Consider the following 16,689-nt stretch of genomic DNA (forward strand, 5'->3'; position numbering starts at 1 on the left):
GGCTATCGCGAGAAGTGAACGAACTGATGATGTCGCTCGGATCCTTTCTTTAACTGTCTATGGTCAGTACGCTTCCGTGAACTCCGGGGGCTGAACCCAGGTCGGTCTTCTCGTCCCGCTCCTTCTGCGGTTACACCGCAGCTCGTAAATCAAAACTGCAGCTCGACCAGCCGAATGAAACCATCCTTTTCTGACCATTGTGAAGAATGAATCATGGGACAACGTTACTGTGGAAACAACGGTAACTAATTTTGTTAACCTAGCATGTTAAATACGATGAGGTAACAAAAGCAAGTGTTGAGCGACGATATGTCACGTGCAGTCTTTAGCTATATGTTTGCTGCATGCTATCTCTTGTCTCCCCGTTGTTTGTACCCGGTTTCAGCCAGCTGCAGGGAATGGTTTAACGTTACGTGATGCTAACGGCTAAACAAAGTGCTCATCCTTGCTGATGTGACGTTAACGCTAGAACCATGAAAGTGTAGCTGTTTTCAGCTTTTTTTTTACCAGCTCAATGAATACCATTAGTTGACTGGCTCAGTAATCCGCTGTGGCTGAAAGCAATACAAGAGTGAACCTCAGCTAGCATGACGATGCTCCAGCATGGGTCAACGCAGCTCCTTTGCCTCACAGCCAGCAGTGGGGTGCCTCTTTTCACAAGAGGAGCCGCCAAACAGCTACCCTTCTCTGTCATCGGCTCCCTGAATGGTGTCCACATGTTCGGGGCAGGTCAGGGAGTGGTGTTGTCTTGCTGTGAGACTGAAGGTGGGGGTAAAGTAGTTTGGAGAGTTTTCCAGGACAGTGTGATGCTCATCGCTGTGAGCGGAGGTGAACAAGGTGGTGCATGCAGCAGCAAAGAGGAGCAGGTCCGCTTACAACGCCTCCTGGACAATGTGTGGAGCTGCATGGTGCTGGTGTTGGGGCAGGATGAGCTGACCAATGTGAAGAATGTTGAGAGGCTGAAGAGGGACTTGCGATCCTGCTTCAGCCTCATTGATCAGCTGTTGGAGGACAGACAAGAGGGCATCCTGGGTAACTTGACCCACTGCGCTGATTCACTGCTGCCTCCAAACCCCACTCTTCTTCAAGAGGCCGTGGATGGCTTTGCTCAGGCTGCGGACAGTGAATTTAGCTGCCTCATCGTCCATGGACGGATAGCTGCAGCAACTGAGAAGTGGTGGCGCCTGGCACCCCAGGAGGTTGTGCTGCTGTCTGCTTTGTTGCGGTCCCTCTCAGCCTCTGGATCAGTCTCTTGTGATTACCCAGTTTTCCTTCCTCAGGGCAGCCCCACCGTGGCCCACCGCCTGCTCCGCTTCCAGCTGCTCCCTGGGGCAGACGTGTGTGTGCTGTGCGGCCCAACCCCGTCCCTGCACAGTGCCGAGAGTGGGCTGGTGGGTCGTTTCTGGACACCCCTGGTGGAGACCCTGAGAGACTGTCTGGCTGTTGGAGAGCGCTGCTTACCAGGATCTGTATCTCTGCGCCCTGATGTGCTGGCACTTCTTCTCATCAACCGTGAAACGCGACGCTCAGTCTCCTGTGTGCGGACTTCCACTAATCATCCAATCGGGGACCCTCTTTTACCCTCCAAGGCCCGCTGCTGGGAGCTACTGAAGCTCTTGTACATCTTCAGCACGACACGCTACTTCAACCAGGAGGAGATTGTGTGTGTCTTGCCAGAGGATAAGACTCAGAGAAGCAACACTGAAGACTTTGTGCTTGGATTCTCCCATCAGCCGCTACAGTGCTATCTGGTTACAGAAGAATGCAAAAGCTATGGACTTCAGACACCACAGCACCAGCTCTTCCTGCTCATCCCACTGGCAGTGCCCACCTTTGCACTGCGGACGGTGGCCACACAGACTCTCTCTGACATAGTCTCAGCCACCGGGTTTTAATTTTACATTGTTTCATATTTATCATAGGTAAACTCACCATCTTTGACTTAATTATACATTGAATTACAGGTAATTCAATCCAATGTGAATTTGAATTTTGCTTATATTAATGACTGCAAACATATATGTTGACTAACCGATGTAGAAGCGTTCAAATCTTCAATCTATCTTTTGTACGGACAATGATTAACAGACCACTGGTAAGAGATGCACAATATAAAAGGATATCACTGTTAATGGTCTCACTGGGTATTTTCAACGAATTACTGCTCAAGAATGTAATACTGACGGAAACATTTGAAAATGTCATATCAACGTAAACTGCTTTGTTTTGCATTCAAGAGCTGAGTCTTACTTCGCTTTAATGCTGTCACAGTAAGCTGGTTGGATTTACTGAATAATTACTACATCATCGAGATTGGACTGTAGCCTATTTCAAAATGTGAAACGTGAAAATGTTACACTGGGATAAGTAAGTGCCTTCTGTTTGTTGTTTTGGCATTTTGAATCATTTGGCGACAATGTCTTGTGGTTTTATTTCTAAATATAGTTGATGGATGTGGGGCTTTGTATCATTGAGTGATTCATTAACATGTTTCCTAATGCTAATGTGATAATGATAAAGTTTGGAGATGCCACGTTCGTATTTGTTTTTACCGCCAATCCCAATTTTCGATCGTCAATGAGCCATATCGATCGATACGATTTTTTGTTGTTGTAATAGCTGTATTACAGTATATGTATGTTTAACTGATGGTGTAATTAGGCTCTCCGCCAGGTGGCAGCGTAACCTAAGCTATAGCCAGAGAATGTGAAGTTGCCGCCAGGCTGTATTGTATTTTAGTGGGGGGGGGGTACCATCTTGAGGAGCTGTTGAACTGCACCGGTGGTTACCTGATAAACCTGGTTTTATTTGGGTTATAAAGTAGTTAAAACTGTCAAATGTGATGGAGAAGGGAATAAAAACAGAGCGCATCCTTACAAGATGGCGCCCCCTGCCAACATTTATGAAAACTATACGTTATCTACGTGCTGTGCATGATTCTACCACAGCCGTGGATTCTACAGTATATTTTAAGCATAACAAAAGGTAATTTGCTGCTCATCCGCTTGTTGTGCTAACCTCAGTAGGCTGCTAACAGCGTAATGGTACAGCTAAGTGTCAGATCGGATGTCATGCTTGTGATCTTTGGTTCAACTTTACATGCATAGATCAGCATACAAAGTAAAAAATTCTTAATCTGAGAATAGAAAGCATATCTGATGATCACCAGATCGCAGATCGGCTGCCGATCAATCGGTGCATCCTAATGTTGGCTTTACTGGTTGAACGCGAAATTTGATAACATGAACTGCAAATAAGATGGCCACTTCCCAAAATGAGGCAAAGGGCAATTAGACCGTTTAAATATTAGAATATGAACTGAAACTGCTCGCCAAAGATTTTCTCAGATATTTTCTTAACTAGGCACATGCACTTTATGGGAGTTAATGTGTATTCCACTATGAAAAGAAAAATTAAAGCATCTGCCAGAGAGTCTGCTCTAATCTAATCTGTATTCCCCGCCACATAATGCTATACTATAATAATAATAATAACAATGGCAGTGACTATTGACAAAATACCTACCTGTATTCATTGAATACTTCATCTCATGATATTTCCAGCTATTCCATGTTTTGTGTTGTTAACGGCACTGCTAAATAGCGGTCCCACTTTCTGTGTAAAAGCACAGTTTTACTAGAAGTCACTCTGAGGTTCAGTAAGATCCCGGTATGTAGTTTCTAATTTAAGATGCACGTTTTGTGTATTTAAGTTCCTTTGTTTATAGCATGTTTCTAATTACTGTGATTTCAGAATTATTACGGATCTTGTCAAAGGAATTTGCATTAACCACCTAAGCAGGCAGAGGAAAGTGGGCTGCAGTCAAACGAGAAGAAGCACTCTTGCACCAAGAAACCTTCAAAGTATCCACCCAAACCGCATGAACACTCAGGACACAAAAAGTGAGGTGCAGGGAGCTCAAGACAAAGGTGGAAGCTGCACCCGGTGCGCTGATATCCCTCTAAACCACGTCTGTAGTCTAAAACTGTTTCAGCTCGGTAACCGGAGAACCGACGGTGCGTAACTTAACGGAACGGAGGACAGGGGGTGGGATGTTGACGTGAAGCCACACAAAGGGGAGGGATAGCCTACGCCCGCTGGCTATGGTGTTGACATGTGTGCAGGGAGCAATCATTCCCCAGCCATCTCAGAGTGAAACGCTTATAGTGGATGCAGCTGGGTCTTTAGAAACTTTGATTCGTTTGGTCGAAGCCGCACTTGTCCTGTAACTAACCTCTGAAAGGTCTGAGGTTTAAGGTTTTAGCAGCGCGGAGACGCCTCGCGCTCAGCTTTGATTTCCTTCCTCTCGCGTGAAGCATCCACCGTGGTGCAAGTCGCTGTGCACCGCAGAGACTTTAAAAGCTACCCAACTTGTTGGAAGAAGGCCGTTTAACATGTCAGCCACGCGGTTGCAGTTGCTGGCTCACAGAAACGTCCCGCTTTTAAGCCGGGGGCCAAACGAATTGATAGCCGGTGGGGGTCCCAGAGTCCGAACACTCACATCTCAAACTCTGTCCTCTCCCGCCAGAGCTTTATCGAGTCTGAGCGCGACTCGGCGTGGGCTTCCCAAAGAGAAGATGTCCGAGAATGGAGTGCGGTGCCGGGCCAAGGTGTTGACCATCGACAGTATGAACCCCACGGTGAAGAAGGTGGAGTACGCCGTGCGGGGGCCCATCGTGCTGCGGGCTGTGGAGCTAGAGAGGGAGCTCTCTGAGGTTTGTACAGGCCGTCTGACTACTGTTCATACCAAAACAATCCTCTCTGGACCATACTTCTACTCTCTTATTGAAAGCTCCAGTCATCTGCTTTCTGTCTTTCATTAAATCAATTAGAGGCTCCTTCTATCTGTCAGATTGTAGATACAAGTACACCAGTGTGTCCAACATATTTTATATCAGAAGAGATTTGGTACTCCACCTAAAAGTTTGCAAGCCATTTAACTGAATTTAAAACAGAAGACTGGAAACGTGTTGTTCAGTCTAGACTTGCCATAGTGATCCGTTCATATTCATTTAAATCTCTCCGAACTTCAAATGTTTGCCTCCTTATGATACATAGCAGATTTCAATTGAAAGGGTGCTCTGAAAGCAAATGTGTGCACATTTCTGCTTTTTGGCTGGGTATTAATTAAGTCAGCACCTTGTCAGGAGACACAGCAGGTTTCCCTTCCTGGTTATACTTTCACTATTAACATAGCATAGCATTAACAAGCATTATCCCAAACGTGAACTCTGCGTGTTATCACTTGTTGTGCTGCTCAAACACCCTCCAATCAAAGTCCATCAGGTAGTCAGTAAATCCAGTGGAACTCTCTCATGTCAGAAAGTCACTAGACTAGTATGACGTTAATGTGTAACCTGTTTTTAAGCAGCTATCTCCAAATCACAGTTGCTTCTGGGACGATCCTCAGTGAGAGTTTAATGTCCCCAGTGTCGCTGTCTGACCTTCTAGTGATGCACATACTTCTCATATTCCTCAATGTTCAATATGTCCAACTTGGCTGATCTGTCCACTATTGTATCTTTTAACAACTGGAAAAAAAAACATAGTGTTATATTTGTAGTGACTGATCCTCTCAAAGGTTTAAAAATGGAGCAGAATTTAAGTCAGCTTTCCTAATTCCATTGTCTCTCCTTTGTTTTTATCTAAGATATATAGGCCAGTTCCAGCTTGTTTGTAATATACATACAGACCATTTGTGCATTTCTTTTTGTTTGTTTTACTCTATATTTGATTCCTTCCTCTCACACAGTTAACGGTGATGTGGCAACCAGCTGTTATTGTACCGAGTGCAGTCTGGTGTGAAAACTGTCCTCTTTTGAGTGCTTTGCTCAGGAGGGGATGAGTATTGCAAACAGGTTCTTGCACAGGTGAAAGGGCCAGCAGGGACTGTAATGACAATGGCACCAACGATTTAACTTTGACCAGTGCTTGTCCGCAGCTGACCCCCGCTCTCTTTATAGCATACTTATTTTCTTAGAGTTTGATCAGGCATGATCAAACTGATGTTTGCATGTTCAAAAAGCAAAATAAATAGATTTTGGATTCAGCTTGTAAAATCTAGTTAATTACAATACCTCATCACATTTACTAAAACAGGGGAAGCACTGCGATGTCTTTTTGTTTTTGTTTTTTTTACTGCAGACTTTCCCGCTGCTAGTCTTTTCAATACTACAGCACACAGCCACAAGGTAAAAATGTACCCCAAAGCATCTCCAGTCCTCCAACTGTTGTTCTTTTGTCAAAAACAAGTTCCCCTACATTTCACAAACTCCTCCCTTGTGGCTTTGATGGTGTTGCATTTCTTTGGGAAATGGTTCAGTCTTATTCTCTCTTTCATCTACAAACTCAACCTACACACACACAAACGAATGCACACTGTGAAACCCTACTCCAGTTTCCTACACACACCTTGTTTCTTGGACCTGAGGTATTTGCTTTTCATTCGCTGTACAAGTGCAGCCTTTTTCTTTTAGACAATATATTTATTTTAGATTTTCCGAACAGCAAATTGATACTATACAAACTTTAAGCCATCTTTATGCACCAGTTAACAGGTGCACAGAGACATGTTTCACATGCAGTTAATACATTGTGCTCTTTGTTTATCCTAATGAGCTGCTAGTGAATGGGGACCTTTCTGACGTTGCTATGGGGACAGACCCCAGATGCACCAGAATAGTTTTTTTTTTTTTTTCTTCAAATTCTTTCCACATATTCTACCAGAATAAAAAGCAATACGCAAATATCCCCAAATGTTTTCCATTGTACAAATAATGAGTGTATTTGGTCTTAGCTTACTCAGAACTTGAAAAAATTGTAGATTTGTTTTAATTTATTATTTTATATAGTTTACGATAAGTTAAACATTTATCAGCTTGAGTCACAACGTTATTTGAAAGGACTTTTATGTCATTGTTGAAATGTTTTCTTGGCAGAACCTTGGGAGAATAAATAAATACTGCTGTGCTTTACGTCAAGAGCGCAGTTTTACCTTCTGTATTGTTTGCTGAACTGTTTTATCAGCGATGGCGGACAAAAAGCACTGGCCTTTCGAGTCGGTTCTCAGGAGCAGGGGGTCAGTGTATTTCTAAAAGATCCCCATAATGAATGGGCGGTACTTTTGACCTAGGGCTGTTATTCTCCTGGTATAATGTTATTGGCACAGACTGAGAGACGCCTCTAACGTGTGACCAATGAGAGAGCCGGAGACTCAAGCCTACTAAAATCATCTGAACTGGATTGGACCAGCCAAAACAAACAGGTTGTTTTGATTTCCACAGTGTGAGGTTCCAGCTGTGGCTTTTCTGCAGCGTTATGCCGTACCTAACATCTGGTGTTAACAGCATGTGTGTGTGCGTGTTTGTTTGTGCACGTGTTTGCCAACATTGCTGTTTGTCGGCTGTCGGTGGTCTCAGTTGCTCAAGAGATCATCTTTCAGAAACATTATATTATTGGCCTGAAAGGCAGTAAATGAATACCTATTATCCTAATTATTTTTGACCATGTTTACTGCTCTCAGGCTACACTAAGGAGGTTAAAAGTCTCTGGGTAATGTGTGTCAGAAGGTCAATGCTATCAGTACGATAAGGTAGTTTGCACAGTTCAAAACTTTGCTCCCATGTTAAAGTGTCTGCAAGAGGAATAGAAACAAAGTGTAGAGAAGGAACCGTTGACACCTTACACTAGCTTTCCTGAGTAATCACGACCATGAATTATTATTGGGGTGCAATTATAAATAGATGGCACAAACTTGAACAACATTCGTGTGCAAAGTGTGTGTGTATTTGTGTACAGTGTTTTGCTAATAAAGTAAACATACCTATTTGGAGGCACTTTACTTTGGCCTGGATGAAGGCGTAGCGGTGAGTCCTGAAAGGTCAACATTTCAGACATGAAACAGACGTGACGGTATAGCTCATAGTTAATTGAGCACCTAAACTGGCTAGATATTTTAATTCCCACCATTTCTGTTAGAACCTGCAGGAAAGTTACTGTTTCAGTCCAAGCAATAGCCAATCTAATCTATCCCACAAAGTAGTTGTTAGTAAACCACCAAACCCACTGTGCACTCAGCAGCTGCTGGGCTCTCAGCCTCTTGTGGCATGACTGTTTATAGTAAATGTATGCGTGTGTTTAAGCCTGTGTGGGGGCGCACATGTTTAGTTGCAGTGGGTGTTCTCAGCCAACCCCGTTCTCTCTGACAATTCTAGTCAGCTCTGGTAATGGACAGCCACATTTCTTGTGTACAAAGGAAAGAAATTCCCTCATTGTGTTTTATACTTTTGTCCATTCTTCCAATGCATAATGATTTCTTTTTGTATTGTTTTTGCTCTGCAGGGAATGAAGAAGCCCTTTTCGGAGGTCATCAAGGCCAACATTGGTGACGCTCATGCTATGGGCCAGCAGCCAATCACTTTCTTTCGACAGGTCTGTTCCTAAACCTTACCCCTACCTCTTATCTAAATTTAGCACCTGACTTCTGACTTGTCTGTGTATATGACACCGATTTCTTCCTCCTTAATGAAGTTTTTTTAACTTTTTGTTGTATGTTGTCCCGTCTTATCCCGTAATCTATGCAGGGTTTTGTATATTGTCCCCTCCAGCCTTCATCCTCACACCTCTCTTTGTTTCAAGGTCCTGGCACTGTGCTCTTACCCCGAACTGCTGAATGACAGCACATTCCCAGAGGATGCTAAAAGTAGAGCACGCCGCATTCTGCAGTCCTGTGGAGGGAACAGTATGGGTGCGTTGGTTTTCTGCACAAGCACAATGAGCCTTGTATAACCCCAGTTACTAATTATCAATTTTCCCTTTGTGTTAAATGCGGCTTTCTGATGGTTGGCCTTGTTGTGTTTAAAGATTTAAGAAACTTGTATTGTCTCCATCTAAATCTCCCTCAGGTTCCTACACGGCCAGTCAGGGCATAGAGTCTGTGCGTCAGGATGTGGCCCGCTACATTGAGCGAAGAGATGGCGGCGTGCCCTGCGACCCAGACGACATTTATCTCACCACAGGGGCCAGCGACGGCATTGTGGTACAAAACACCCCGTCTTTTAAACTGACTTTGTGTCTCTATTGTACTTTTGCTTATTTATGTTTGTTAAAAGTAACTAGATGTCTCAATCATTTTGTGAGGTAATTTATTAACAACATTGAACCGACAAAACAAATGGATGTTGGAGTAACTATTTTTGAAGGACACATCACACAAGCTGCAACTAGCGGGAAAATAAACCTCCTGCGAAAGCAAAAGTAGCATTTATATAAGATCAACAAGAAGCTACAAAGAAATTCAGCGATGACGTTTTTCAAAGCCTGGTCTAACAGACTCACAACCCCTTGTAATAGGTTGTCTATGAGTTTAAGAATAAATGTTTCCTGTTCATAGTGTTTCAATTCAAGTCCAGATGAGTTACAACCAAAAGAAGAACACACACAACATACACTTTTGTATAGCAGTAATGTTTTGTCATCATCTAACTGATAGCATGACGTGTTTAAAAAAAAAAGAGAACTGACTATATGCTGTTATGACGGTATAATGCCAAGACATACATACAAAGCTCTCATCAGAAGAAAGTGCACTCTTTTCCGATCTTTAACTCAAATTTGTACGCCTATAAAGTGTCAAGCAGACAAGCTACAATGTATATATAATTCAAAAATACACGGCTGACATATTTCATATGTTTATACTCCCTATTCTGCACTATAAGACCATGCTGAAGCTGCTGGTGTGTGGCGAGGGTGCGACCCGTACAGGCGTCATGATCTCCATACCTCAGTATCCCCTGTACTCGGCTGCGTTGGCCGAATTGGGCGCCGTGCAGATCAACTATTACCTTAATGAGGAGAAGTGCTGGAGTATGGACATCAGCGAGTTGCAGCGCGCCCTGGATGAGGCCCGGCGCCACTGCAACCCGCGAGCGCTGTGCGTCATCAACCCTGGAAACCCCACCGGTAAACGGCTTCATTTGTTTTCGTCAAAGTGACTTGATTGTTAGTAGTTGTCAGTAATTGTACATATTAAATCCTCTCATTCAGCACTCTAAATAATCAAGTATACGTTTAAGGAGATTTGAAAGGACTTGAAAGTGTAAAATTAGGTCTCAGGTCTATTTGCATTATTTAATATTCTTTTAGTATTCTTTTTTTAAAGGATTTAGCAGTTAAGTGGTTAAGATACATTTTTTACTTTAAAAAGAGTAGTTAAACAAAAAATAATTAAAAACCTCTATCCACTGAGGGAGATTGCAAGATGTGGGTAAAGTTTTTTGGGGGGTAAGTTTAGCACACAATGTAGTCAGACAATATGGCCTTAATTTTAAAGACCAGTATATTATTGGGGACAATCCTTGGATAGTTTACAGAGGATGGAGACAGGAATTCAGTGTAGTTGGCTGGGATCAATGGGACGTTGCCGTGCAACCTGAAACTACTAGGTCCACTAGAAGGCCCAGGGATGAAATTACTTTAAAATGAACTCCATTCTGCATGACATGTATGGCATCATTTTGTATCTCTGTAACCACACATTCCATGCACTGCTGAAAGAAGAGCCACTAGATGGCAGTAAATGGACATCACTGCCTGGCTAGACATCCCTGCAAGCCTTTCTCCTTAACACCTTCATGTTCACAGGGCAGGTTCAGAGCAGACAGTGCATTGAGGATGTAATCCGATTTGCAGCAAATGAACGTCTCTTCCTCCTGGCCGACGAGGTACCGTCTCTCTGCATGTCTTTTAATATCTGCTTGCTAGGGCTGCATGATATGAGGAAATTATCCAATTGCGATAATTTTGACTGATATTGCAATTTGATTCACAATATTGAAGGGAATGATCATTTTTGTATCATTCTGATTTTCTTCGAAAAATGTTAAAATCTAAAAAATAAAAATCATTTATAGTGTGATTATTTTTATTTTTTTAATGTATGTATACGAGGCTCTGTACAAAACAGTTTTGTTATTTAGTCTGTAGGATACTATTTGTTGGCCGGGACATCTTTGCCGCACCACAAAACATCATTTAGATTGGGTTGGCACACATTTTGCCTCTAACTACGAAATTGGGCCCCACGTGCGATTATTGCAGCCCTCAATATTGTGATTTTGATAAAATTGCAATTAATTGTGCAGCCGTACTGCCCGCGTTATTTTTTTTCTGTACTGTCTTCATCTCCCAGGTGTACCAGGACAATGTGTATGCTGAAGGTTGCCAGTTCCACTCTTTTAAGAAGGTTCTGTTTGAAATGGGGCCAGAGTACTCAGATACAGTGGAGCTGGTATCGTTCCACTCCACCTCCAAATGTTACATGGGAGAGTAAGCAATTCTACTCCACTACATGCTGGGATAAATCTAAAAACAAGTTATTTATTATTTGCTGTTTACTGTAATTTGCTCTCATTCTGTCTTTTTTTTGTCGTCTTACTTACATAGTTTTTTTGTGTCCCATCCTAATGTTTTCTCTCCCTCTCAGGTGTGGCTTCCGTGGAGGCTACATGGAGATCATCAACATGGACGATGAGGTGAAGGCACAGCTGACCAAGCTCGTGTCTGTCCGTCTGTGTCCTCCTGTTCCTGGACAGGCTCTAATGGACCTTGTGGTCAACCCCCCTCAGCCTGGGGAACCGTCACATAACACCTTTATCAAGGTACACACTGTAAAGCCCATGAGCAGAAGGGGTTGGATTTTGTTTTCATATTGATTATACACTGACGCCGGTATCATTATTCACTCTCTTTGCAATTTGCAAGCAGTACACTGCTATAGATTATGGATTTTACCTAGCGATATCTTTTTTTAGTTTTTGCTTTAATTGACTCTTTTGAGTTTTCTGCTATGCTAATTACAACACACTCGAAACATCTGAAATACTGTGATAATCAAGGTGTTAGTTCAAACTTTTGATAGTTTATGGCTGCTTGACATTTATAAAAATGTCTGGTAAGTGTTGCTGGGTTAAACATGACCTCGGCTGTATGCATTTTGTTACTATTGCACTTTCATCTCAAATCTCTGTAAAACTGAATACAGTCAGTACGCAGTATTTCCTGTTATATCTCATTATGTTACCTTTCTATAAAAAATAACTCATTCCTGTGGTTCATTTTTAAGATTGTTTTGACTGATTGACTAATATGTAATGTATCACAGCAGTGTCGTATCGTGAGTTACACCACAAAGCTGCTTTTGAAAATCTTAATATAGTAACATAAGTGACTTATGAGACCCCCTTATACGTCTTACGGTCAAATTATCTTGTGTGTAATAAGATGCTTTGTTTACCTCATGGCATTCATATGGTCCCTGTTTACAGGCCGTTCGTCTATCTCGTGGAGCTTACAAAAGTTTGGAGAAGTTTTAGTAGAAAACTTTGTTAGAAAAGACCTGAGACCTAGTTGGCCATCGCTTTACTTCCATCTAATAAAATGATTAGAATCAGAATCAGCAAAGGGTTAATTGCCACAGTAAGTTACTGTATTTGCCTTGGTGAATGGTGCCAACATACACAAACACACATATTAAACATAAACTATAAATACAGAGACAAATATGCTAAATAGCTATTTTATATAAGAAAAAGGATGCTGAGCAAGGTACTGGTACTATAACGTAACGCTTTCCAGAATTGGTCATTTGTTGTCATTTGATTTAGGATCTAAAAAGGAGAAATATCGCCAGAGAACCGGAGAGTCTTAATGACATCTCTTTGGTTTACTTTCTTTTCTCTCTGTCCTCTCTATTCTGTGTTTCCTCTACTTCCTCTACTCTCTCTCACCCAGGAGCGCACAGCCACCTTAAGTGCCTTAGCAGAGAAGGCCAAGCTCACAGAACACGTTCTCAACACTATTCAAGGCATCAGCTGTAATCCTGTTCAGGGTGCTATGTACTCCTTCCCTTGCATAACCATCCCTGAAAAGGCCATCCAAGAAGCCATGGTATGTCTACTCTTACAAACGTTTCAATCATTTAAGTTTGACTGTGTTGGTGCTCCAGGGAAATGACATTGATGAGGAGTAAATGGATGTTACAGTACTAGTCTTTTTTTACTCATCCATCACTAATCAGCTGATCATTTGGTCTTATTATTATTTTGTTTCCATGGTCTTAACAGACCTCATCATTCATGTTCCACTTGTACAAAAGACCCACATATCATACTCCACACTATGTTAGATTAACTAACCCCTTGGGTTGGTTCAGTACGCTGGGCATTCACCACTTTGTGTGCTAAAGCAAACCAACGATTTCCAATAGCTTGTGGTTTCAAATGTGTCCCGAGGTTGACTGCTCAGTAGGAATTTCAGGGAGGGCTGATGAGTCGAGCCACTGAGAATCTGATTTTGCTTACAGAGGATAAAGTCATAGTACAGCTGATCCACTGACTAGTGATCAATCCCAGTGACTTGCTCACCATCTTGATCACAGTCTTAGCATTGCTTAGTTCTTGGCGATGGTATTTCCCAAAACAGCCCATAAAGACAGAGCTTCATTGACTACACACAGCATTCCCTTCGGCAGTCTGAATAGAACTTCTGTGCGGTTTAATGAGCTTGTTCTTGATGTCAATACTCAGCTACTTCTAAGGCTGACACATTTTAAAATTGATTTTAATTAATTAATTTTAAAAAGCACTTTTGCAAAAGCCAGAAGACAGGAGTCACTTAAGATTGAATGTATCTCAAATAGTGCTCCATCAACCTTTTTAGTTATCTTTTTACCACCGAAGAAAGTGTTTTGAACTCTAAAGGGTACCTGTGAAGTACTATTCCAACTATGGAATTTTAGAAAAATGAATTAACTTAAAGATCTTTTTGAGTTTTTTTTTTTCTTCTCAGAAATATAAGCTCTGTATAATTATTTACGATGACCCATTTTCATGTTAGAAGAACAGACATGGACTGTTGCAACATTTTTCAACTGTATCTGCTGTCATTTGGTCTGATTCTTCTTTAAAGGGATTGGATTTTCTACAAATAAGAAAGTATTAAGAATGTCAGTGTTGTGTTAGACATATAGTTACAGTGGTTCGCTACTATTGGCTGCACTTGTAAAAAAATAAAAATATCTACATTTTTGATCAAATAAGTGCTACTTGAAATCATCTTATGCAAGCAGAATATTAAGCCTGCCATAGTGCTTTAATGTGTCTTTCCCTCTCTGTTAGGACAAAGGTCAGGAGCCCGATATGTTTTACTGCATGAAGATGCTGGAGGAGACGGGGATCTGCCTTGTACCTGGAAGCGGCTTTGGCCAGACTGATGGAACCTATCACTTCAGGTACAGAACAATTCTATACTGTATATAAAATAAGTATATCCCTTATATATTGATCTTTTCTAGAACTGCAACTAACCATTGTTACCAATATCTGTAGATTATTTTTGGATGAACAATTTATTTTTATGAAAAATACCGGTCACAGTTTCCTCGAATAAATTGCTTTATTTGTCTGACCACCGGTCCAAACCCCAAAGGTATCTAGTTATTTATTTGAATTGTAGTCCTTAAAAAGATAACATGATTATCAAAAGTATTCTGTTGATTGACTGATTGATTGATTGATTAAGTTATTGTTTCAGCTCTAGTTTCTTTGTGTCTGAGCTTGTTGTAAAATAAAAGTAAGTTTGACATTGAAGCCCCTTTCAGACATCCAACTCTAATTGTAAATCTGACTGCAATTTAGTATGTTGTTCTCACTAAAATAACAAAGGTATAAAAAAAGTATATTGCATATATTTATGGTATGGTATATTTTACCATTTGATTCATGCCGACTGCATGGTGGAAATATTCTGCGTGCAAAGATGCTCTTTGTCCCGTATATCTGAATGAAGCTATAGGTAGTATTGATTATGATGTAGAAGTCACCTGTAAGTCAAAATGTCAAAAAGGGCAGATGGGCGAAGCTAGAAATGTTACATACTCCTTGACTGAAAGGCGCTTGATGGAAGACACTCCTTAGTTATTGAATTACTTTACAAGATGATTTTAAGCGATTCTTCAACATCTAAAATAATATTCAACACTTAGCTAAGACATCTGCTGTTACTAAACCACTGTTACACCAGCAATGTTTCTTTCTTTTCTTATTCCCCTCCCTCCCAGAATGACTATCTTGCCACCAACAGACAAGCTGACGATCCTGCTGAACAAAGTCAAGGAGTTCCATCAGAAATTCACACAGCAGTATTCTTAAATTGCCCCCATCTCTTCTTCGTATTACCCGCCAACCCCAACAAAAAGAACTCAGCCAATCAGAATTCATCTGTCACGAATAAGTGCCTTTTCTACCTACGGTGGCTCTGGTGGTCTCTATGACGATGCACTTCAGCCTCTACAGCTATCTCATTTGGACATTGGCAGACGGTATACAAGGCACTGTTTTGTGTTAGAACACAAATCAAAACTGGAAATGAAGAGATTAATTCAGAGATGCGTGTGAAGTTTGGCATAAAATTAGCTTTTAACTTTGAAGAATACATGTACTGTAGGTCTGTGTATTTGTGAATATGACAGAGAGATTGTCGATGTGAATACCAAGATGAAATAAAAAGGTACAATTGAAGAAAAGGGTGATGAAGCTTTAAATCTTTTAGAATGTGTACAACTGGTTAAAATATTCCATTCCATACAGTACTTGGCAGGGAGAACATGCAGAAAAGTCCCCATTTGCCTGAGAATTCAGAAAGGAGTTTGGAGAATGAAAATAAATGTATCATTCAATATTATGTCTTGCTATTTTTAGAAAGAACTATGCGATTTGTTTAAAGTTCTGACAAAATAGATAATTTTCCTTTTTTTACATTTCTCCATATCTTCATAATTTTTTCTCTCATATTTAAAAAGACAACTTAAAACCCTTTTTAGCCTCAGTTTATGCAACAAACAGTTATATATCTATTATATATTTATATCTCTGCATTCATTTACTGGAATAGTTCACTCGTAAAATGTTACTTATTTAAGAGAACAGGAGGGTTAATGTAATGCTTGACAGAAAAACACATTTTTCCTCTTAATTCATAAGCAATACAAAACACACCATTGCTTAACTCATTAACCCAGGAATGTTGCTGCTACTGCCTTGCTTGGTCTACTATGACCAGTATCAAAGGGTAATTTTAGCAAACTTGTGATTAATATCGCATTGTAACTGACATTAGTTCACTATACTTAAATGTTTTTATGACAAATGTAAGTCAAGAAATTAACACACTGTGCCCATTCCATGAGTGTTCATTTAGAGTGGTGTTTCAGAACAACTCATTACTGTACTTCCAATATTCACTAAACAAATGTATGGATTTATTGTCATTAGGAGAGGCTGAACTCCTAATTAGTCAAGTCATGTGGACCAGTGATTCTTATAGTGGAGTTCATGGCACTCTACCAGGGAGTCGGTGAAATGTCTTCAGATTCATTCATTTAAATGATCATGATATCAACATTTGTATTTTTTACATTACATATAACACTTCACACATTACTTTATAATCTAATTATGCATGTCTAACATCTTTCGAATGTGTTCTTTTGTGTTGTCCTTTCACATAATCGACTATAGAAGTGTAAAAACTAGGTTAAGTCAAATTATTCCAAGGAATATGTAAGGGGAAATCCCCAGTATATTCTAATGTTGTGAAGTGTTTTTGGCTGAAAAAAGATTGAGAACCTGA

At 40.9% G+C, this 16,689-nt stretch overlaps 2 protein-coding genes across 4 annotated transcripts; both read left to right on the forward strand.

Moving 5' to 3' along the window:
• The first annotated feature begins 2 nt into the window (after nucleotides 1-2).
• gpt2l (glutamic pyruvate transaminase (alanine aminotransferase) 2, like) lies at nucleotides 3-15,741 on the forward strand. Of its 3 annotated transcripts, XM_034887004.1 has the most exons (12): nucleotides 3-241; nucleotides 4,529-4,715; nucleotides 8,341-8,430; nucleotides 8,638-8,746; nucleotides 8,904-9,037; nucleotides 9,720-9,963; nucleotides 10,645-10,724; nucleotides 11,192-11,328; nucleotides 11,486-11,660; nucleotides 12,793-12,948; nucleotides 14,178-14,290; nucleotides 15,119-15,741. In XM_034887004.1, the coding sequence occupies exons 1-12, from the start codon at nucleotides 207-209 to the stop codon at nucleotides 15,207-15,209; spliced, it is 1,551 nt and encodes a 516-aa protein (XP_034742895.1). In that variant the 5' UTR covers nucleotides 3-206; the 3' UTR covers nucleotides 15,210-15,741. The 3 variants fall into 3 exon arrangements, with proteins under 3 accessions (XP_034742895.1, XP_034742896.1, XP_034742894.1); XM_034887005.1 differs by lacking the exon at nucleotides 4,529-4,715 and having other exon boundaries at nucleotides 124-241; XM_034887003.1 differs by lacking the exon at nucleotides 3-241 and having other exon boundaries at nucleotides 4,133-4,715.
• fuz (fuzzy planar cell polarity protein) lies at nucleotides 249-2,531 on the forward strand. Its single transcript, XM_034887006.1, has one exon. It carries the CDS (start codon nucleotides 588-590, stop codon nucleotides 1,893-1,895), a length of 1,308 nt encoding a protein of 435 aa, XP_034742897.1. The 5' UTR covers nucleotides 249-587; the 3' UTR covers nucleotides 1,896-2,531.
• Nucleotides 15,742-16,689: the final 948 nt, after the last annotated feature.

Source organism: Etheostoma cragini, chromosome 12, assembly GCF_013103735.1.
Source record: "Etheostoma cragini isolate CJK2018 chromosome 12, CSU_Ecrag_1.0, whole genome shotgun sequence".
NCBI lineage: Eukaryota > Metazoa > Chordata > Actinopteri > Perciformes > Percidae > Etheostoma > Etheostoma cragini.